The sequence below is a fragment of the Cyprinus carpio genome, chromosome A13, assembly GCF_018340385.1.
Source record: "Cyprinus carpio isolate SPL01 chromosome A13, ASM1834038v1, whole genome shotgun sequence".
NCBI classification, from domain to species: domain Eukaryota; kingdom Metazoa; phylum Chordata; class Actinopteri; order Cypriniformes; family Cyprinidae; genus Cyprinus; species Cyprinus carpio.
The window spans coordinates 10,489,547-10,514,237 of NC_056584.1; the positions used below are offsets into that span (position 1 = coordinate 10,489,547).

At 36.8% G+C, this 24,691-nt stretch overlaps 2 protein-coding genes across 3 annotated transcripts in view; both read right to left on the reverse strand.

Moving 5' to 3' along the window:
* The window catches only part of LOC109068357 (transmembrane protein KIAA1109 homolog), a 54,101-nt gene extending 38,449 nt beyond the window's left edge, over positions 1-15,652 (reverse strand). The window contains exons 1-15 of the mRNA XM_042768738.1: positions 15,504-15,652; positions 10,705-10,807; positions 10,109-10,225; positions 9,951-10,029; positions 9,783-9,847; positions 9,365-9,539; positions 8,053-8,134; positions 7,688-7,881; positions 6,211-6,290; positions 5,481-5,628; positions 3,047-3,203; positions 2,809-2,887; positions 2,518-2,609; positions 254-371; positions 20-175 (exon numbers count right to left, since the gene is read on the reverse strand). Of these exons, the coding sequence (XP_042624672.1) occupies positions 20-175; positions 254-371; positions 2,518-2,609; positions 2,809-2,887; positions 3,047-3,203; positions 5,481-5,628; positions 6,211-6,290; positions 7,688-7,881; positions 8,053-8,134; positions 9,365-9,539; positions 9,783-9,847; positions 9,951-10,029; positions 10,109-10,225; positions 10,705-10,795 (1,633 nt within the window). The 5' untranslated portion in view covers positions 10,796-10,807; positions 15,504-15,652. The remainder of the gene's footprint in view (positions 1-19; positions 176-253; positions 372-2,517; positions 2,610-2,808; positions 2,888-3,046; positions 3,204-5,480; positions 5,629-6,210; positions 6,291-7,687; positions 7,882-8,052; positions 8,135-9,364; positions 9,540-9,782; positions 9,848-9,950; positions 10,030-10,108; positions 10,226-10,704; positions 10,808-15,503) is intronic.
* Positions 15,653-16,298: 646 nt separating this feature from the next.
* LOC109079162 (guanine nucleotide exchange C9orf72-like) lies at positions 16,299-22,668 on the reverse strand. 2 transcript variants are annotated; one of them, XM_019094329.2, is made up of 10 exons: positions 22,544-22,668; positions 21,678-22,228; positions 21,493-21,588; positions 20,498-20,562; positions 20,335-20,407; positions 20,142-20,258; positions 19,755-19,990; positions 18,038-18,095; positions 17,821-17,930; positions 16,299-16,930 (listed from the first exon to the last, which is right to left on the reverse strand). In XM_019094329.2, the coding sequence occupies exons 2-10, from the start codon at positions 21,684-21,686 to the stop codon at positions 16,744-16,746; spliced, it is 951 nt and encodes a 316-aa protein (XP_018949874.2). In that variant the 5' UTR covers positions 21,687-22,228; positions 22,544-22,668; the 3' UTR covers positions 16,299-16,743. The 2 variants fall into 2 exon arrangements, with proteins under 2 accessions (XP_018949874.2, XP_018949873.2); XM_019094328.2 differs by having other exon boundaries at positions 21,678-22,231; positions 22,544-22,664.
* Between the last annotated feature and the right edge of the window lie 2,023 nt (positions 22,669-24,691).

Genomic DNA, 24,691 nt, shown 5'->3' on the forward strand with positions numbered 1-24,691 from the left:
TTATGAAAGTCCTTCTTACCGTTCTCCTGCTGTTTGGTGGAGCAGTCGATCCAGTTGTGCTGATTGGTAGCCCAAATCATCTCAAACTGGTGAAAGAGTATCTTAAACGTCCATGAATATGGAACGAATGAGTAGATGTCCGGTTCACTGTCGCTGGCCCAGTCCTTGATCAGATCTGCAGATCACAACAGGAGGAGGTCAGCTGGAGGATGGACTTCAGACACAGTAGTTACAGGTAAGAGAGAAGCATTACCTGTGAAGAAGTTCTTCTGTGCATAGATGAAGTGGTACATGGCTTTGTAAACCTCAATCTCACACTGCCAGGACTGGGGCATGTTCCACACACGTGGGTAGCTGGCTATGACATGGAACTGAGGAGGTCAAAGACAGCTGTTAACATGCAGGTTGGTTCACTAGTTGCTTTATCTAGCTTTTTTCATTCAGTTATTTTAGCTTTAGCATTTGAAGGTGTTGTAGGAGCTTTTATTGGGGGTGGGGGGTCAGGATATGCAAAAAAAAGTGTCCCATGCTTTACAAGGACATTTAAGAAAATGTGTAGATTTAATTGTTTTCATTATAAATACTGTTACAATCATCACTAAAAAATTTCAGAAGTTATATGCATCACTTGTTTCATAAAGCCCAATACACTTCTATGCTGACTAGGCCTGTCGTGATAATTTAATAACCGTCTAATCATGATTATATGATCTTAACCACGATTATTGTGCTTTTTATATGGCACAAGGGGGAGTCATACACCAAAAGAAACAGAAGAGCACCAGTTTGGTTTTCATGCACTGTAAAGCCTATATCATCTGAAGCCATTCTTAGTATCTTAGTGTGAGGGACAGAATTATATTTACATTGTTAAATTTTAGTTTACAGAAATTGATCTTCCTTCTGCTGCAGCTGTCAGTCATTCTCCACTCAGCATTCATAAAACTCTCTCTCCAAGATTATATATTCTCATTGTAATATTGATGTGTAGATAAAGGTCTGGGGATTCGTATAAAATGATATCTTGCTGGAGTTCATTGCTTTCTCATTTCTCCTCTCTTTATTTGTACAGTGTGGAGTGCAGCTGACTTATGTTGCTTCAAGCACATCATTCTGCACCATAGATGTGCATTATGGCTGTGCAATTAATCGCATTCGATTGTCATGCGCATCTCATCAGTAAAGCCGGTCTTGTGATTAGTAGTAAATCACCATCACCTGCTTTCAGATTGAGCGGCTTTCACTACACAGAGCCGTATTTCACTGACAATTAGGCAAAATCGCCCTCATAATCGCAGATGAATCGCATTCGATTTCGAACGCGATATCGCCTAATTTGTCAGTGAACTACGGCTCAGTGTAATGAAAGCCGCTCCATCTGAAAGCAGGTGATGCTGATTTAGTACTAATCATGGGACCGTCTTTACTGACGAGATGCGCACGACAATCGAATGCAATTAATTGCACAGCCCTAATGTGCATAAGAGCTTTGTGCCGCTCTATTTGAAGTGTTTCACATTATCAAAGTTTTGCACACAGAAAGATTATTAGAAGCTTTATTATTAGCAAATCTTATCTTCATGAATGTATTTTGTAAGAACACAAATAGTTAACAGAATAAACATGCTTAAATTATAAGTATATTAAAAAGTAATAAGTATATTAAATTAAGTATAATGTGCACCAAAGATTATCTTTCAAGATATTGTTTTTGCTGCTAAATTATACAGTCAGCTAGTTAAATTTCATAGCTTATATATTTTTATTCAAATGAAGTTTTTTCTCTGTAATGAGGAAGTCAGTATTTAGTGGATTGTGTTTAATAAAGTGTTTAAAAAAGAGTGACTATTAGTTCCACAAACACGGTATTGATATTCTGTAGTGGAGTAGAAATAAAAATAGCGCTGGTGTTGGATCGGTATTGGCTGATTCTTAGAATTTGGAATACTCTTATGTAATCTTACACTGCAAAATAATAACTCAAAAAAGATTAAAAGTTAACATCTTAATTATTTACTGAACCCTTAAATTAATCACAATTATATAATGAAAGCCATAAAAAAACAGACAATTAATAGTGGTAATCGACATAATCGCCAAAGCCCAAAAACAGACAATTAAATCGCAATAACCGTGACTATTTTTATACAATTAATCGTCAGCCAAATTTCATAATCGTGACAACCCTAATGCTGATGCTACAACTCTCCCCAAAGTGCTGCATGGGCAAATGTCAGCAAAGTAGAAAAGGGCCTCGCAATATGAAATATATGAATTATTACAAATATTACTTCTCTAAATTTATGTTTTGTAACAAATTTCCCATCTTCAACAATATATTTCAATGGTCCCATTTTCTAAAGATAATTAATTCTGTGCACTAAAAGATTCAAGTTATTCAGTGTACTGAAGGGCTACGCATGATCAGGTCTGGTAAACATGACCCTAAACCAGCCTGATTATCCAGGGCAGTTTTGCATAACATTTATAAACAATAAATTCATATGGTGCACTCACAGCCAGCATCTCAGCCTCTAGCAGTGTCCTGTACTGCATACTGCTGCTTGCATCTACATGTAATAACTGGCCTTTAACAGTGGGAGAATAACCTGAACGGAAATAAAGAGACAAAAAAAAAAACAGGGTTAGAAATAGTAAGATATAAATCCCAGGAGGGGAAAATTGCAGTTCATAATAATGATGCCTCAAGTTAATTTACATTAAACCAACAAAAACTGTCAAATGTCACTTTCATACTCAACTACACCCTCAACTACTCATTATTTTTCTGTTAAGCTTGAAAGTTACCATTCTCCCCAACAGTCATGGGTATGTTGACCTCGAGGTAAGAACCTGCTCCTACGTTCACATGGACCGCATTCGTCTCCTGTGAAGACAAATGGATTATGGGTTAACGAGTAAACAGACAAAAGAGTTCCTACACATTGTTCCTATGAATGCAAGCAAAACTTTGCCCTAGGAAACATTTATGCATAGCAGTGTGCAACTGAGAAATGAATCATTAGGCGTGTATGCACATAAATACCCTGTTCTTAGTGAATAGCAGGTCTATTGTCGCATCAGCTATGATGTTCATACGCAGCTCAAAGGCAAGGATCTGTCGGGGTTTGCCTGGTGTGGCGACATCGCTCACTTTCATTGGCTGACAGTCTGCAGGCAGGAAGAACTTCCACAGGCTGTCTCTGTAGTAATGTAATGAATGGATGATAAAAGTATTGGGGTCAGTAAGATTTTCTTTGTTTTTGAAAGAAATTAATACTTTTATTCTGCAATAATACATTAAACTGTTTAAGAAAAACAGTCAAGACATTTATAATGTTACAAAAGATTTATATTCTAAATAAAGCTGTTCTTTTGAACTTTCTATTAATTAAAGTATACAAAAAAATGCATCACGGTCTGCACAAAAATTAAGTAGCACAACTGTTTTCAACATTGATAATGATAAGAAATGTTTCTTGAGCAGCAAATCAGCAGAATGATTTCTGAAGGATCACGTGACACTAAAGACTGGAGTAATAACTTCAGAAAATTCAGTTTTGCCATCCCAGGAATAAAATATATTGTAAATATACAAAAACTGGAAACAGTTATTTTAAATGCTAAAAAAAAGTTTACCATATAATTTTTTTTTTTTTTTTTTTTTTTTTTTTTTAAATGCAGCCTTGGTGAGCATAAGAGATTCAAAAACTTTTTGTTTTTCCTTTAAATCTTATTGACCCAAACCTTTAAAAAGTCAGGGTTCCAGACAAAAAGAAAAAAAATTAAGGACCTATTGGCTCCTATAAGAAACAAAATTAGGCACCAAATTATTTTTTAAAATGCCACAGAATTAAAGTGTTGTATCTATGTATTTTTTTTAACACTTCAAGATTTCAGTCATACTGTCATGTGTTTATTTCTCATCTTTTCTTTTCTTTATTAGCATTTTAATCTATCTTGTAGATATCCTGGGAACTATGGATCACTTAAAGTGGCTTTTCCAACTTGAGAACTATATACAATCACAAAGAATTGGTTTATTACACAGAATCTGTGCCAAATTTATTGACCATAATTATGTCAGCATGACTTGGCCATGTAGTTTGTGTAGTGTAGTGTAGTTTGGGGTCCTCCTCAATGCATCCTATAAATGTTGTAATATGTCTTGCACACATCCAGTCTGTTGTTCTTCATTAGCAAAATACAATTATATAGGTGTTGAATTTTATTTTTAGCTCCTTGCCTTTTTTCTTTTCATGCAGACAACAGGTTAAGTAAAAATATGAATATGCAATACAGCGATATATTTAGCAAAATGCTTTTAATTTTTTTCCCCTAGCTGACTAATGAGTTTATGGATGCCGAATGGTTATTCTGAGGTACATGTATTGCTACGTGGCATTGTTTACAAGCTTTACACGTTTTCCGCAGTTTGAAACACTGAATGAGCGATTACATGAGACATTTCAGTAAGCTGTACTGTAAGCTTTCTTATAAAATACCTTCTGATGTCTATTCATGTTTATTTCATACTATAGTAGTAAAGAGAAAGATATGATGGGTTCGCGTGCCCTTGACCTGAGGCTCTAAAGCGATAACTCATTAAAGAGTGCCAAAACGGTATTTATTGTTTGAATTTCATTATGAATTTGGCAGAATTTTAAAACTGATATTTTGTTTATTAAAAGGTAATAGAGCACATTGCTTATTGTGTTCACTGGACGGCAAGAGCACTACAAATAATATGAAGTTCACGCATTAACAGAACACAGCATTAACAGAACACAGCATGTAGACTAAAGAGCTTGATAACAAGAAGCCATATTAATATCGATTATAAATGAGAAACGATATTGCTAATATCCACACAGCTGACAGCTTTACCTGTTGTAGTTTGTTCAAGTAGTGCATTAAACAGACACTGCTTTTCTGCACTTTTACTTCGCACGTCTCCATCATTTTTAATCTCACTCACGCTGTCAGAACTGGAGCTGCTTTTTCATTAGCAGATGTGCTGTCAACACTGGGGTTTGGCAGAGATGAGGACTGTTTTTCCTCTAAAACTTTGATGCGCGTCGTCTCAGTTTATTACGTCAATATAACAAAAGATGTGATCGCAACGCAATCAGTAAAAAAGGCATTACATGCAAATTTTTAAATCATAAGATGTAAATTTATATAGTTGCCACTGGCGATCTCAGCAAAAACGTAATATTTTTGGTCGCAAATGCGACTGTTTTAGGCGCAGTCTGAAGCCCTGACAGTAGTGTGCCAATAGTAAATTACTAAAAGTAAACAGGTGAGACAGAAAAGTCCTGCTGCTGCCTATAACATTAGTAATAATAATCAAGCAGAAATACTGACCAGAAAAATAGAATCTCACATAAATGTAGCAGCTTTAATAAGCCTTCCACAACCTGAACAATAAAAACCACAAGCCCAACTACAACCATTAGAGCGTGACTGTGTGCGGGTACCTCTGTCTGTCGGCCCATGGGCCATAGTTAAAGTCTGTTCCTTTGCCACACACGATGTCCAAACCCCAGCATGGAGGCAAGTCCTGCAGCTTGGCATCTTCAGAGCAGGCTTCTGTATCTCCATTCTCCTGTTCATCTGGGACCAAACCTAAAAACACACGGGAAACATTTGTAAAACACTCTTATCACTTCTATACTAAAAACCGGTTGCATCAGCTGTATGCAAGTTACTACTTAGCCTAGTTTTGACGTAAATGGGTACCAAGTTACGCACTACTAAATATTTTTTTGTTGCACCATTACACTTAGTTGAATTGTAACTCTGCGTATAAACTAAATATTTATGGAAGCGTCCGGTCAGGAGTAACGGTTGGAATAAAGTAGCAAGACTGAGTGAACTGCATCAATATGCTCTTCTTTTACCCGACAACCTTCAATCCTTTAGACATATATGATGCTGCTGACATTTACACTCACGTACACATTAAGAGAGAGAACAATACCTGAATAAACATACTTTGTTTCTTTTTTAGCGCATCTTCAACACCGCATCTACAGTGCGCCTGTGTGCTTCAGTCCGTATTGCGCATGTCAAATGAAATCAATAATTTCAATAACTTAATGCTCTAATTTAAGTAAGAACTCATGAATGGCTGGTGCAACCCTACCCAGATCAGACTTATTCACAAATTAATAAAAGACAAAAAGATTAACCAATCACAATGATTACCTGGTTCATCCTGGTAGTAGTAGATGTCGACATCATTCGACTGCATGACCACAAAGCCTTCTCCCATGAGCCTGGGCGGTCTAGAGACAGGAAATCACTCTTTAAACAACCGCTACAGATCACTAATCATTAACTATAAATCAGCTGACAATCAAGACTCATTTTCTAGCATACCAATTCATTGCATCAATGAAAAGGAACCCATGCTTACTTTCAGATTTTCAATCTAAATTAAATTACACGGATCAGTGCGTATAACTGTTGTAACTAATGGAACAAATGAACAGTTCTGATTAATTAAATAAACCTTAACATTAATAACCTTTGATAATTATATTTAAATAACAATACATACACACAGTAGAGCAAATTCATTGCCTCATAATGCAGCAAAAGACTATGGTACTCTCACTATGGCTGATTCAATTTAAACTGTAGCTGAACAATCTGTACTATATTTCTGCCAGTTTGCAGATTTGTGCCATTTTAACTATTTTTAACTCTGCATTATTTAACACCATGTCACTCAGTGCTCTATTTTAACCATGAGATATGCACTGCAAAGGTCACTTTAATATCTGACCATATTGTTTTGTGTGTATAAAACCTGCACAAATTTCTTGCTGATATTTCCTGTGGGTAAATATTTTCTCTTCTTAACTTATCTCTATTTGTAAACCATGTCACTTGAACTGCAGTGGTAATTTGCCATTTATTATACCCTGCATCAATCCAGTCATATTGCCATTCTATTTATACACCACACCATGTGCACTGTAATGGTCAATGGCCACATACACCTCATTATCACTTGAACACAGCACCTTCTCTATTTATACTACATCCCATTTGCACTGAACAGGCCATCTATAGTTCATACAATCTGCACCCAATTAAATAATCTCAGTAGCCATGTGTGTTATCCAAATGGCAGTTTCCCTTCAAAAGTAGACAGACTAATTTTTTTGCAGATATATGCATTTAAAACGTAAAGTCTAAGAACAGAAAATCACCAGAGATATTAATGACACATTTTGCACTTATAAGCACATTCGCATTTTAAGATGCCTTAATAATAAATAAAATGCTAATAATAAAATGTCCTAGTAAATACTGGTCTTTTTACATTTCTATTAATCAAAGAACAATTAAAAATTTTGATCAAATAAATGCAACCTTGGTGAGCATAAAATACTTTTTCAAAACTTAAAAAAAAAGTCTTATCAATTGCAAATTTTGAATGATAATGTAAACTAAAGCTATTTACAAAGAACAAATTAAGGACTTTGTTTCAACAGTTAATATGCCAACACAAGAGATTGTGCTCACCAGGTGATTTCATGCAATCTCTAAATAATATATAGTATGCCTATTTGCACATCAGGTTAGATTATTGCTATTTCATGTACTGTACTTGCACAATGACAAAGAAATTGAATCTAATTTACTCTGATAGACTAGCGATTTCTAGACTCACTCATCATTCTGAAGGCCCAGGTATCGTGGACTGGGCACCAGCATGACGCGGACATTCTCCAGAGAACCCTTCACGATGTGCATGAACTGATCCAAATGGCTGCTAGGTGGTTTGGTGGCATATGTCAGGAAGGCATCGTCAAAATTCATACACAGGGTCTGGGGAAGATGGTGATTACCGAATGCAACGCGACCCTAAGGACAAGACCAGTGAGAGTTAGATAAGTTGAGGCACGGGAAGGTGAATATTAAGTAGATTTATTTGAGTTCTTTGTTACAGTATGCAGTATGAATGACGCAGGTAGGAGCGTGCTGATGTCAGACAGGGAACAGGTGAATAAGAGAAACACTGACTGCAGTACTCACTGTACTGATGTTGACTTTGAAGACGGGGATAAGAGACCTCCAGGAAGTTGACGGGTCCTGAGTCTCAGCTTTTATGTGAACACTTCAAAAACAACAAAAACATCTTCATTCATGAGCACCTTCAGTTATGATGTACTGCATCTTTACTATGCAAATGCCTCCAAGCCATTATTTAGATTCGATTTAGAATCTAGAAAATAAATCAATGGATTTGTAGCCCTCACAGACACTGCCTGCATGCGGAAATGCTCAAGCAACATGAGACTAGATATAAAATTATGATCTTGTAAAATTAAACAAACCCATTTTATTGCTAAGTAACACTTGCTACATTAAAGGTAAAGTAATATCTGCATATTTTTAAAGGGGTCATATGATGCGATTTCAAGTATTACAAGCTCTTGGTGCATGAAGAAGATCTGTAAAGTTGCAAAGACTAAAGTCTCAAACCTAAAGAGATATTCTTAAGACTCGTCCACGCCCTCCTAAAACGCATTGTATAAACACGCCCCCACGTCTATGTGAAAGAAGGTGTAACCTTTGATTACTGTGAAATACTTTGTTTGGCCTTCCAAAAGAGGACACAGCTAGAAATGAGTGGTTAAGTTGTATTTACAACACTGTTCCAGAACAGTTCAACCCAAATATTCATGTGTGTGCAGCGCATTTTACAGAGGACTGTTTCCTGATCCTGGGAGAGTAGCCTATAAGGCCTATTCTGACTCACAGCCTGTAAGTACGTTTTCATATTTAAAGAGTTTTGAGCAGTGTAGAGTGGCGCTTGTTGTTTGTTGTTTCTCCGATCACAAATGCAGACATGGATTTATGTTTACGCAGCGCAATAAACAACACAACACTTAAAGAGACAGTATTAGTCATTATAATCTGTAATTATGACCCCACAGAATGCAACAAATGCCTCGTTTGAAATGGGTTTTATTTGGGTTTGTCTCGTCGCGCAGGGACACAGCATCAGAGTATGTTAAGGGGCGTAACATTTCCGTCACACGCTTGAGGTATTCGTCCAATCACAGCGCACTGGATAGCTGAACAATCAGAGCACACCTCGCTTTTCAGACAGATGAGCTTTGTAAAAATCGACGTGTTTCGGAAAGGCAGGGCATAGAGGAGCAACTATAATGCACAGTATGTGGAAAAAAATTTGTTTTTTGAACCTTAAACCTCATAAACACATTTCATTACACCAAATACACAAAATAATGTTCTTTTTTAGCAACGTCATATGACCCCTTTAATCTTATGTACCAGAATCTTAGCTGGGGTTTTTTTCTTGTATAAGCACAGTGTTTACCTCTCCAGGGATTTATCCCTCTGCTCTCGCCCTTTCTCCTCATCCAGGGGGGTTGGGATAAGGGTGGGCTCTAGGCCAAATATTTCCTGAAGCCGAGCATACAGATCCGTGCGATTATACACATGGAACTCAAAGCCGTTAACCGTGACATAGAGCCTTGTCTCAGCCTTTGGATCTGGAAACAGCAGAATCAACAATGTATCATTACACATGCATTTCACCCACAATTCAAGGAGAACTGTCATTGAAAATAAATGACTTCGATGACCGATCAACCCAATCAAGGAACAGCAATTAAAAAAAACATGTACAAAATTTGCGGGACTGATGTTATATTTAAACAATATCCCTTAAACAAAAGCAACAACATAAATCTGGCACAATTTCTGTGGGTTGTTTGTTATGCTTTTACACTGACCATGTTGTTTCTGTTTGGGGTTGTACATCTTCCACCAACGAAATATAAGTAACCCATCTTGAATTCTGAAAGAAGTTACCAATACAGTAAATAAAGATGGGATATAACCCATAAACAACAGAGTTTGAATTATACTGTGTATAATTATACTTGGCATATACTGTTTACCTGATCGACATGTCTTCATTGATGAAATAGACATCTCGGAACATGACCTTGCCAGACAGCACAGAGAATGAGAATGAACCTGTAAAATAAATAAATAAATGTATGAAACAGAAAAATTGATCATGAAAAAATAAACAAAAAGATTGAGGCTAACTCACCGATGTGTATGTATCCATTTTTATAGAGACGATTAATGATGAGGGTGAGGATGAGTCCAATATTACGGGAATTGTAGTATGTCAGGTATATGATCCATCCACATGACATAATAGTGGCTGTGGAAAACATAAATCCAAACACAACATACGCTTAAACCACCATCCTTAATAACTGAGTATAAGCCTTATTGAGCAAATAACACAAGCTAAACCAGTCACCTGCATGAGATCTACACTACCATTTAAAATCTTGGGGTTGGTAAGATTTTTTAAGGTTTCTTTAAAAAGTCTTTCTTAAATATTTTTGTGGAAACAGCATTTATTTGACGCAGAAATCTTTTGTTACATTGTTAATGAAAAAGTGAGGTCTGTTCTAGCGCGTCATACACTAAAAAAAGTAGCTTACATACAGATCAAAGAAAAATCATAAATGACATTAATAAATAAATTCCTTTTATTTCAGACAGATGGTGAAAATAAAGTAGTCAAAAACGGAAACTCAATGCAATGCACTAGGCACCTCTAGTTTAGACATTTTTCTAATTATGATCTGCAGAATGAAAACAATTTCTAAATCACATCAGATGCCCACTTACCCACGAGGAGCCACACAAAGTTGGAGTTGCGACTGGTGAGGTAGTCATCTAATTCGTTAAAACTGGGGAAACTGTTGTTGGCTTTGTCCATGGTTACACCCCACTGCAGACAAGTAGAATAGACATCACTATCAAATTACACAGGGTTTGCATCAACCTCTGACTTATGAAGAACACTGCCAATGTGCAATCAACAGACTATTCACAATCACAGTGTGCAAAAAGGCAGGTTCTTAGGCTAAACACAAGTGATCCACCATTTTGGACAACATTAACATAAATAGGACTCCAATGTTGTGTATTGCACATTTCAGGTTTTAGTTAACTGTTGGTTATGTCATCTGAGTGCATTTTCAGTCATGTGAGTCTGTTTGAGCCTGGGGAGCACTTTTACTAAAGAGGAAGTTGCAGTTTTTGTGCTGACACATGTGGTGGTCAAAGAAGACAATATCTTATCTGAATTTTAGCTCTTGTGGAGTTTGTGGGTGTGTTTTTTCATCAGATCAGATTTAAATAAATGTAGCATTAACATAACTTGCTCACCAGTGGATCCTCTGTAGTGAATGGGTGCCGTCAGAATGAGAGTTTAAACAGCTGATAAAAACATCATAATAATCCACAAATAATTCACAAGTAATCCACAAACTGTGTGTTTGTAATAAACAAATCCATCATCAAGGCGTTTTTATTTCAAACTGTTGCTATTTATAGTAGCCTTTCTCAAGTTAAAAAAAAAATTAATCTCATCTGTATCATGAGAGAAATATGCACAGATCAAGCACTGTTTACAAGCAAAAAGAGTGCAAAACAGTTATAAATATTTTTGTGGATTCTGATGTGAGAGGACAACAGGAGACTTTTTCACTAGGAATTGGATTATGGACTATTATTTTGGCTATAAGTGACAGTTTAATGTTGAAATAAAGTGCCCTATTATGCTATTTGAAAGCTTCATAATTTGGTTTTTGGAGTCCCAAACAACAGGTTTACATGCATGCAAGGTCTAATATGCATTTAAATTTAGGCTACTTTATTTCTCAATGACTCTCAAACGATTTCTTGTGAAGATTATAAACCCCTCCTTTGCGTGAGGCTACTCTGCTCTGATTGGTCCGATGACCTGGTCTTTTGTGATTGGTCTACTGCGTACAGCGCGTGTCGAAAACAGAACGCCCATCACCATTACTGGATTACGGCTTATCAATAATTGGAGAGAGCACACACAGTGTACAGACAGAGAAGATGGCATCGATAATAATGATAGTGTTTCACTCTGTTCTAAAAATAAAGAATCAGGGGGGAAAGGTTGTTTTACACTTATGTTAGCAAACAGGACCCACAACTTGGTAGTAAAGAATCAAACAATAATGGTATGTGTTAGTAGAACACAGACATGGAGTACTGATAAATCACTGCTGTTTCTAAACCAACATATTGCTCCATTCCTTTATCATGACTCCAAGTAATAAAAACGACAGACATTCTACATTAATCAACACATTTCTAGACAATAGCAGGCACACAGCTGCTTAGTAGAATTATAACATGAGTTAGCCAGAGACCTACAGCTGCACTGAGTGTATACACAACACAACAGATTTTTTGCATGCTCAACAGAACATTAAAGCAACAATTATTAATCATACTAACAGGTTGTGATTCGGAGGAGCAAGCTGGTCCAAACAAACTGGGCACTGAGCCATCATTCAAAGACAACCGGTTTATGAATCCCGCATTGAACTCGCAGAGATTGGAGAAGCAGTCTTCTTTTAAGACACAATAACTATATTTATAATGCACTTTCAGCTTAACAACTTTGCAGACTGTTCACATTCATATACAGCTACATTACACACTACATGAAAGGTAATTTTCCAAAATCTATAATAGGGGCCCTTTAATAATGAATTAGTTTATTACAAACACAGCTTTTTTTGCTTCACAAGACATTAATTGACGGACTGGAGTCGTGTGGATTATTGTGATGTTTTAATCAGCTGTTTGGACTCTGATTCTGACGGCATCCATTCACTGCTGATGATTCATTGGTGAGTAAGGGATGTAATGCTAAATTTCTCTGTCCCGATGAAGAAACAAACTCCACTACATTTTGGATGACCTGAGGGTGAGTAAATTTTCTGCAATTTTACATTTTTGGGTGAACCATTCCTTTTGGCTGGACAACACAAATAAAGCTGTAAGGAAAATGGGATGGACACATATTTGAAATTCATAAGAAAGAAACTATTACAATAGAGAGAGCCAAAACAAAAGTGAAACTGTTTGCAAATACTCCTTGATTAATTATCACCAGTCAATTTTAAAAAAAAAGCAGCTAATTGGCTTGTAATCCACCTTAAAACATCTGTAAACAGAACAACTTAAAATACAAAAGCTGTATCCATTCAGCTGTAAACACTTATCCACACGCTTTCTTCAGCAGATACCCACAGACTACTGTGTTACACTATTTAGATAATTTACCATATAAAATTTCCTTCTACAAAGTCCAAAACCACTAAATACTGCAGAAAAGTCTGTCAAATGCATCAATCTAAAACAGCTCATCCAGGCAATTAAGGAAACATTCACAGGCACATTGCTCAGCGTATGATTCTTGTACCCTATTATTTGCATGCAACACGACTTGGCATGAAAACATCTGTGTGACCGTGAAACCAGAGGCTGCGTCATTTGTAAAGAATATACTGCTTTCAATAATGCTTTTTTATTCTAGCATGACAGGTTTGTCCAGACAGCTCTCAGTATGACACATCACCTTTTAAGATGAAAAGATACAATGAGACACAACCAAACGTAATGATGTCAACCCATCAAGTGACAAAAAGAGAAAGAGAGAGAGACTCTATAGTGATTTATCAGTGATTGTATGATTAAAAAAACAGCATATAATCTACAACTGAACATTACCGGGTCAGCTGAATATCAATGATACGAGACGCTTCTTTGAGTCGAGACACATCCTTCATCTCAAGCCTACTCTTCTGGCTTACACAAGAGGAGAAGAATCTGTTTGAATTAGTGTTGAGGTTGACTCTAGTCCCCCTGGTAAAGACTGAGAGTGATTTAAAGCTAGAAGAAGTCTGCTGTCGAACAAGAGGAGCAGTCTTTCCAGTGTTCAGAGTATAAATCTAAAACAGAAACAGACGCTTCCCTTTCCTCAACTCTTCAGGAAAAACTGTGCAAGTACTTGAGCAACAACTGACGCAACTACCACCATAAATGAATCAACATTAAATGGAAAATCTGTTTGCCTTATTTATGGTTTTAGCTATTTTTATAGTGTGTGAGCCACTGTGCTTTGCTATAAGCTGTAGATTTGCTGTTTAATCAGTTTACTGTAGTTTAACTTAATTCCTCCTCCTTCCATCAAGACAGAATTAACAAAACAATTTGCACTGAATTGCATAAGTACATTGTACATAATGATTAATTTTTAATGTAAGAACATACCAGTTAAAGACAACTGATAAAAAAAAAAATGGATCCTGATGTTTAAGCCAAACAGCATTAGCTCAGGTTTGCGTTCTTTTAGTTCGATGTGAATGCCTGATAGAGACACTGACAAATAGTGCAGCAATGTTCAGCAGAATTCCTCAGATCAGTTGTGGCATGTTCTGCTCCGAACTAATAATGTGAAAAAAAACAAAGCATTCAAATACATCAAGTACTGCATTTGGACTAGTTATCGCATGGTCAGTCACAGCATGTTTCCTACTTAGCTATGCGCGTTTGTCTGTACAGGATAATAAAATCAATATTAATGTCCATGTACTTAATTTATTAACTACATAATAAGCGGTATAATTTATAGTCTGCTGGTCATCACAGCAAAATAAATGGATTAGGACCATGACAGAAAACACCTAATAATAAGTAAATACATTTAAATAGTAAATACAAAAAATAATAATGCTCAACACGTCATACAAATGTGCCTGAGCAAAGATTTGTACCCCTGCATTTAATCACACAAAAGATCCTGGGTATCATATACCAAGTCAACGATTTAAAATAACTGGCAGAAAATTAACTATTAATATGAGCGCCAAATATGACACTGAAACAGAGATCCAGTGTGCGCTGAGTTTAATTACTCGGTTATGCAGTGCATGAACACGACAGGTTCACAGCAGCTCACTGTGACATACACAGCTAGTGCTACTCTAACAAACATACGTCAATGCGAAACTGTGCTTTGATTCTACCCCCCAAAAAATTATTCTAAATAAAAAAACACATCTTACACAATGCATTCTGTCCAATAAACGGCTTCGGCAAAAGGTGAGGCATGTTACACAATAATGGAGCTTATTATTTCTGTGTGTGACAACTGGACCATTGTACGTCTGTGCCCTACAGGCACCAAAGCGATTCTGAATAATAGACTGTAGAATAATGAAACTTAAATGAGTACAGTTCACCCAGATTAAATGAACAAATATGCAGGGTTAACACCTTACAAAACAAGCGACACGATGATGACGATGATGATGATGATGACGATGATGATGATAGAAAGTATTAATTACGCATTCGCTCTTGGCATGTCAAGCACAACATTCTGATGATTGTAAACTGCAAGACCATTTATCTCTGAACACAAGTACTTGGAAATATGATCATATTTAATGCAACGAACAGATGGCTGTGTGGATGACAGGAGCGCTTGGGCTCAGCAGGTGATCTAAAATCAAATCCAGACAGTCTCGGCTGTATCGCAGGCCGCGGCCCGTGATCACACATACGACCTGTTTGGGAGCACGCAGCGGACCCACCTCGCCTTGTAGAGTGTGGAATTACATTTCACGTTGCCATGAGCCATAGAGCTGTTCTCGCATACTCCTCTCAGGCGGCAGCACCCAGATCTCAAACTAGTTCTTTTCCGGAGTATTTACATGGTTGTGCTTCCTGTTGTGGTCATGTGCTAAGTTTAACCAATCACGGACCTGTTGTGCACGACAGAGCCAATCAGAGGGCGAGGTCATAGACGCTTGCCGTGAGTGACATGGAGTGCAGCCAATAAAATTCACGTTATTTGTGTCAGGTTGATAAACTGTCAAGGAGGGCAAAGAAAACGCTGACAAGCGATATAGAAATTAAGACTTTTACCAAATTGAATAAAAAACAATTTATCTAAGTAATAAGTAAGATAATTTTTTTTCAGTTAATGACTGTGATACGATCCGTTGTAAATAAATATGGGGTTATCTAAAAATGATAAATACACTATTTATTTATTGTAGGAAATGTATAACATTGTGCAATGCTGAAAAATATCTTAATGATTATTAAAATGTGAAAATATATTAGTATATTTAAGCCTTTTTTAATTAAAACAGACAGAACTGATTTCAAGTTGCAAATTAAATCAGATTAGAGAATGATAATAGTTTCTTTCTCATGAGATGGGCTGCCTGCTTCTCTCTGCTGTCCCAACCCTTCATAACTACAGAAATAAAGTGTACTCTTGTCCCCTCAAACCATAATCCCCATGAGCCTCACAAACATTTTCTTTATTTAGAACAGTGAATAAGAAAAGGATTTTAACAGGTATAATCAAACAAGCCATGTTTCACAAACAAAAGGCACACTTTATTAAGACAACACATTTACAACTTGAAATATTTCAATGTACTGTACTTCACAGTTTAAAATAAACTTCTTATGATTTCATAAATGACCTTGCTATGTTACACATTGACAATTTATTGTGCTATTGAATGAATGTACATATGTTGTGTTAGTTATCCGTACACCAAAAAGCCACTAAGTGTGAGATCCAGTGCCATTCAAGAATCTCATGAGCACCAAATCTTCTTCACACAACTATGAATTTATCAGCATCACTAAGCAGGTTATCGTTATTTTAAAGCACAAGTGAATCAGTTGACATTTCAGCAGCAGGTGTTGTTCAGAAGGCTGTAATCAAAAAGCACATATAAGTATACTAAAAAAACACAAGGATGCAAGAGTTCCCAAAGTGTCCCATAGTGTGACGACCACAGGGTTCAGAGGTCAGAAGTTAATGAGGAGGTCACGCTCCTGCACACTGGTAAGGAAAGACTTCCCAAAAACAAAGGAGTGAAGGCCTGCCCGCAGCTTCTCCGCCATCGCCATGATGATATTCAAGTCACCCTCCACCATTAAATCCAAATCAGTTTTCAGGTTGCGTAGAGATCTGAAAGGTTTTTTGCCCTTCTGCCTATAATTAATAATTATCAATATGACATAAATGAGTAGTTTCTTAACAGAAAATAACATAACTACGACCAAAAAGTACAGTCAGGTATGTTGAAGGTGTAATGGAATTCATGTTTATCAAGTTTAACTAAACTATTTGCCTAGATTGAAATAAGCAATGCAGAGCAGATCAAATAGTTAAATATTATATTAAATCATTTGTTACTGTATTTATTGATACAATTTAATTGTAATATCCATGACTTTTAAATTATAAAATAATAATAAAAATAAAAACCAACCTAAAATTTTAAATCATGCTAAAAAAAGATTTGTTTACACTACCATTCAAAAATTTGCTGATTTTTCCCCCCAAAACAACTTTATTTAGCAAGGATGCATTCAACTGATACAAAAAAGAAAGTAAAAACTTTAATAATGTTACAAAAGATTTCTACTTCAAATAAACGCTTTCTATTTATCAAAGAATCCTGAAAAAAATACACTAAAATTTAAATGTGCCACAAATATATTAGGCAGCACAATGTTTTCAACATTGATAATAAGAAGTTTCTTGAGCAGCAAATCAGTATATTAGAATGATTTCTGAAGGATCATGTGACACTATCACAGCAATAAATTACATTTTACAATATATTAAAATAGAAAACAGTTACTTCAAATTGTAATATTTTACATAACTGTTCTTCTGAATGTTAGAATACATCACCCACCTTTACATAAAATTGAGCTTGATGTTACTGAAAATTGTCATTCACTGCATATGAGTGCATTAATTATCTACAGTAAGCACATGATACTGCATATCTAGTTAAATACAGTATGTAAAATAAATGGCACTGTGTAGTGTCTGTAGAAGTTGGGAGCTCAAATCCGCTTGAGCTTACTTACGTCTCATCCTCAATATATCTGAGCAGTGTCAGGGCCTTCCTGTGCAACAGGAGAAGGAAGTGGGACAAATACACACTCCGCAGAGACAGACCTGGTTTCAACAGAAACACCTAGAGATCGACAAAAATGCAAACACAAACGTTTTCAAGGTCAAAGCGGAGGAAGCTATTATAAAGCTCAGAAGAAAGGGAGACAAAAGGGAGTTGCGCAGACTTACCTCATCTATGAAGGACTTCACAAGTGTGTCTTTGTGCATTACGTCCTGAAATATATTCCTAGGAAAAGCCATAAAATTAAGTTAGTGATTCAGAGGGTAAAGAAACCTTTCATATCATCTTAAGAAACTTTAAGAGATGCTTTTAAATCTCTAAAAAAAAAAAAAAGATTCAGAAGTTGACTACTTCACATGTGACGTAAGATTTCATTGTTTTTGTATGTGTACACGGCGTATCGAGAGAATGATATGGTCAGTGCCCTCAAATGAGACATAAAATATCTCTGTTTCACCTCTCAGCAACTTTAAATGGAAAAATTCTCGGTCAAACAGTCACTGACAGTCATTGAAAACAAATCAATGATGCAGCTCTCTGCTGGCCACAGCCCTGAACCGTGATATTAACAGAGAGTGGAGAGTTTTCACAATCTCAAGGACAAACATTCATGTGTACAAGCATCTCAAAGCTCATTTCTTTATACAGAGAACTCAGGTCAAAATACATTTAGTTACATTGACATTAAAGCAATAGATAAAGTAACACTGAATAATAATCTTACAACATTTACTAATCATAATGTTAATGTTAAATTCTACATAGTTGTATGAATTAACATGTATACACAACCATTCAAATGTTAGCAATATTTTTAAATGCTTTGGAAAGAAGTATCTTATGCTCACAAAGGCTGCATTTATTTGATCAAAAATACAGTAAGCACAGTCAGAGTGTGAAATATTATTACAATTACAGCAGTTTTCTATTTTAATAATTTTTTAAAAATGTAATTTATTACTGTTGATGGCAAAGCTGAATTTTCAGCATCATTACTCCAGTTTTCAGAGTCACATGATCCTTCAGAAATCAATATAATATGCTGTTCAAGAAACAGTTCTTGTTATTATCAGTGTTGAAACTCTTATGCAGCTTAATATTTTTGTGGAAACCACAAAAATCTTTTTCAGGATTCTTTGATGTATAGAAAGCTCAAAGGAACAGCATTTATTAGTAATGTTATTAATGTATTTACTGTCATTCTTGATCAATTCTAAAGCATCCTTGCTGAATAAAAGTATTTCCTTCTTTCAAAAATTTCTTACAGACCCCAAACATTTGAACGGTAGCCTATATTAGGAAAGAACATGAATTAAAAAAAAATTATGGCATGTTTATGAATAGATTAAGATTAATTTATTGCTTATGGATGAACTAACTTCTGAACCTTATTGTAAAGCATTACCATATATTTTAACAAGTCCTAAGATCAATTAATATTTATTTGATTTTATCAAAAAAAAACTAAATTTGAATATTTTTTACACAATGGCCACTAAACTATCCTTTGTTATCCCTGCTATCAAACACTGAGCTAAACATCTTGTATCTCTCTGCAATCTCTTTCTTCCTGCTTTTAATCTCTTTATAAATTTGGTAAGTAGTCATATAATAAGCAGGATAATGTACAGTAAGTAGGTCATTAATCACCAGCAGTCAGCATTAATAAAAAACAAAAAACAAATAAACTTTAGGGATGAAACAAGATCCCTTCACTCTGCAATAATAACCAACTCACTGTACATTATCCCTTAAACATATATTTTTTAAATTCTGTGTATTTGAATTAAAAGACCATAAGATCTTGTTATCCCGACAGTAAGAATCAGCCAATCATGATACAGTTTCCAGACTAAGAAGGTATGTAGAAGTCAAAGGTCATACAAGTCTGGAGTGTAGGAGTCCTGGGCATTGATGAGGTTGTCAGAACTGATGTCATCCTCGCTGGCGGCCTTCCAGAGGGCACTGAGCTCAGCTCGCATGTAGCGCCGCTGATGATACGTGTGCTCGTGGCAGGGTGGCATCTGCTTCACTGTGTTAATGTCCACGTCGATGTGGGTGGTGGGGTACGGGGAGTAAAGCACTTGCCGGTAGGGCAACACAAAGCTGCCAGTGGAGTCCTGGGAAAGAGAAGAGAGGAACTTTATAAACTACCATACACCAGAGCTACCAAGGCATCTTAATGATTATGGACCCAAGTAATTTAGTACTGGACATTCTGTGCAAATGGGCAGGAGTTATGAGTTTCCCATGGAGCGACACTGTGGATACCTTAAGGAGGCCTTGAACAAAGAGGCCAGTGTCATATTTAAACGAGCCGTCGGGGTGACACAGTCGAGAGCACTTTCTCTCCGCAGGAGTGAGGAAGAGGCATAGCGTGAGCACGATCTACAAAAGGAAACCTCATTATTCAACTTTCATGCTCAGATATGAATGTTGAGAATGTACATGTGGGAATGTGCACCTTATTGACTTTCTCAGGATTGCTGCCAACCACCATGGAACAGCCGCATGTCTGAAGATGAGAGCTGATAGCCCTATGATAGAGAAGGATGACAAACATCACAACGAAAACAAGCAGCTCAAACCAGATCATTGACTTCTACTAAAGATGCAATATGTCTTACTTGTGTAAAAAGTCTTCGTGACAGCTGTCTCCAATATCATCATCATTGAGCACAGTGTCCTTTAGCTGTAACGAGGAAAATTATTTCTTTATCTGCTTCAGTGGGAGGGAGAAAAACATTTTTCAAAACTGTCAGAAACAGATGTATTTAAAAAAAAAAAATTGTAATTGTCACTGAGTGAGAATCTGTTCCTACAAGATACATATTGTAAACCCTTAGGAACCATATTTTGTTTGTACAATAATATTTCTAAATTTTAAATAATACAGTACATCAAATTTAATGAATAATACATTTATAAGTATTTACAATGTTCATTAATAGGCCAATGACATGATGGTAATTTCTTTGTTTTGTTTTGGATCTATTCAATATATTGAAATACAAATTTAAACTTTGAATAAAAAAAATCCATACATCAGGTTATGATGAACTAAAATTAATTGTGATAGTTTTGGGGGCACAAAAATGTTAGTGTGAAACTGTCCTGATATTCTAATGAAGATTAAATTAAAATTAAAATTAATTCCATTAAATTCCTGAATAACGTATTAAATAGTTTGGCATAATCTTAATTATTATTATTATTTAAGTTCTGCTCACTGCTTAATAGTAATATGGTTTAATCAACATGCAGAAAAATGCCAAAAAAAATGATATGATACCTGCTCTGTTTAGTTTTTTAATTTGTTTTTTTTATTATTATTATTTAATTGTATTTTAGTTTGTCTTATTAACTATAGTAGTACTGTTTTATTTTATTTATTGTATTAGCACAATTTTATTTTTTTAAACTGTTGTATTAGTGCTGTATTATTTTATTTGTATATTTCTATTTTACTTAGTTTATTTTATTTTAAATATGGCAGAAGCAAGTCTGAGTCCGGCTCGCATCCGAATCTACTTCTCCCTCCTCATCATTTTCTATCTACGTTAAATTCCCACTGTGGACAAAAAGTGTCCAAAAGCCCCTTAAAAAATGTCAAAATACTCACATCCACTTCCTCTGGTACACTGTGTTTCTTCATGGAAGTAAGGAGCTCCATTATGGGAACGATCTCAGATGACAACACCGAGATTATGTTGTAACCCTATGAGATAAAACACACACACACAGATACATTACGGAAACTACCAAACAACAGCTGGATTATAAGTAAAAGGTGCACAACTACAAGACCTTCTGCATGCAGATGCGTCCCTTGCGGATGATGTGCTTGAGTCTCTCCACACACACGCTGTGCAGTGGCAGGTAAAAGCTTAGCTCCGACTGCGGCAGGACGATTGACAGCGCGCATGTGTTCTTATCACCCTTGAGTTCTCCGTCGAAAATCAATGAGACTATGATGACTCCCTTTTCTGCCAGGACGAAGAACTTCACGTCCACTGCGCCACTCTCTGCACTGCGCAAAATCTCACCGTTCAGCGTGTGATTGGCCAGAAACGTGACCTCTCCGTCACTCAGCAGTGACAACCCCTGACCTTTGGGGGCCCAGATGTGCTGTACACGAGGTCCCAGGATGTTGTCCCAGTAAGCGAAGGTTGCAGCCAGCACGGGACACCAGTCCTCGACCAGCACTTCAGTCTTAGCCACACCAGGAGACTGGGGGGACCGGCTGCAGACATGACGGCCGCTCACACAGACCTACAGTCACCCTACTGTCAGTCTCACAATGCAGAAGTCAGTGGTGACAAACAGACTGCAACATCCTTCTACTGCACCCATGCAATCTGCTGAAGAGGAACAGAGAAAATACAGTGGAGCGGACTAGAAAGTGAAAACACTGGTATGACACGTAAACCAGGACTATATAACGTTATAGAATTACATTGTTGATTGCTAATTCATTTTCCGAATATATCAATGGTGCCAAAATATCAAAACATGTTATAGCTCTCGCAGAGCTTCTTGTATCTGAACATACGTCGAGCCTTTTTTTTAATCACTACAGCACGACATTCATGTATAAAACACATCTGCATTAGCTTGAAATCAGTTCTAAATCAGTTGTTTGTTGCCTGTATGTCACACATTCAGAACCCTACCTGTTGTGGCTCAACAACAACAACACATTCGTCAGCCCTTTTCCTGGTTTCCTGCTGTCATCGAGCTGAAGGCTGCGAAGAAGCGCGCTGTTGAAGCGCAGGGTACAACAGCGCCCCCTGGCGCCTGAAGGAGTCATTTGATTAAGACTGGGGCGGGGGCGGTGGGGGGAGTTCAATTACCTCACGAGTCGTTTTGTCAAACCATCACTTTAGGCTGTGAGCTTTATTGAGGAAGATATATCACTATTATATTATAGTATCGAACTGTGTTGCAGACTATTTTTTTTGTTTGTTTTTTTGTTAACCAAGCCCTAACACTACCTATTATGTGGTTTCATAGCTTCTTCAGTATGTTATTTAATATACACTATACTAGGGGTGTCACCACAAAATAGCAATTTTTAGCTGTGCCCCACTTGTTCCTTATAAATACTTTAAAGTGGAAAATTCACCACGTGCTGTGCCCCACTTGTTCCTTCGCGCGAGGGCGTCGCTGGCGCCCTCCTGTTTTGGTAAAAGAGGATTTAATAGCAATTTTTAGCTGTGCCCCACTTGTTCCTTATAAATACTTTAAAGTGGAAAATTACCCGATTCACGAATGATTCTTTTGATTCTTTTTAAAGTATTCTTGCTGTTTTTAGCATAACTTTATATGGCAGAAATAGTAATGGTAGTGGTAGTATGCGTCAGCCAAACAGGTGCGCAAAACAGTCTGAAGCGCTTTGGCATTAGTCAAAATCAGGGGTCCTCCGCTCTAGACCTCGAGATCCACTTTCCTGCAGAGGAAAGCTCCACCTCCAAGCTGGATTAAACACAACTACCTGCAATTTTGTAGTGATCTTGAAGATCTTGAAGATCTTAAAGACCTTGATTAGCTTGCTCAGGTGTGTTTGATTAGAGTTGGAACGAAACTCTGCAGGAAAGTGGACCTCGAGATCCAGAGTTGAGGACCCCCTGGTCTAAAAAAAAAAAAATCTGGCATTAAGACTGAATCAGTCGTAGAGTTGATGTTGGAGCTAAAATCTGCATGGGAAAGTGGACCAGAGATCCAGAGATGATGACCCCCCGGGGTCAAAAAAAAAAAAAAAATCTGCAATTAAAGTTGGAATCAGCGTATTCTGGCATTAAGACTGAATCAGTCGTTGGAGTACTTTTTACTATTTAACACAGAAGGCTAGAAGAATCTTAGACGAAGAGGATTTCCACCTACAATCCACTGAAACTGCCTTGTATCGTTTGCCAGCGACAAACGTCTTTATTAAGTTAAACATCTGCAAGAGCAGCTTGTGAATGACTCACTGCAGGTAAAGACATTTTCCTACCGGTGCATAATACAATAATCCTTTAGTACTACATCATTGTACAGTGGTATGATACTGGAACAGCAGGCTAAACTACGTTTATTTTGAGGCCAAAGTTGCTAAATGTACTGTATGAACAATTATAGTGTGATAGATGTAAAAAGTATCCATTTATTTTCATGGGTCTGTGAGAAGGTGAACATTAGGTTGTAACATTAAGCGCAGATATGCAATTGAATGATGGAGTCACCTGTAGCCTAGCTCAGAGTTACCAAAAGTAGCCTACTGATGAAACGTCTCTTGTGGTCACTCGTAACCCTCTGATTGGTACATCGTGCCTCTACCTCTCAGTTTGTAATACACACCATCGGGCCTCGCTGAACTGTTCCACTGATCTCAATTTTGTGGTTAAATACACCACTTGACCCTCACCACCTCGAACCACTATTGTTGGATGATATATATTGTGCTCTCAGTTTTCCATTACAGTGCCACAAACCTTGTTGACTTATTGTGATGGCAGAGAGAGGAGAGACGCAGAGGCATTTCAGGTTGCCATGGCAACAAAAGTGAGAAGCAGCATTAGCGACACTTTAAGGCGGCGCCTAGCAACCATATCCATGCATCCAAAGGCCAGGTTACAAGACAGCACGGGAAGGAAATCATTTGTGCAGGCTTTTGTTAGAGATGTTGCCTTCTGCTTGATTTGCTTGGCTACACAATGTGTTAGAACTATAGCAACACATTTTTTGCATTTCAATACGGATGAGTGTGTGGCTTTGGTATTAGCGTGATGAGAAGCTGATTATGAGTCTTGATGAATCTGTGTGTGTGTGTGTTTCTAAAT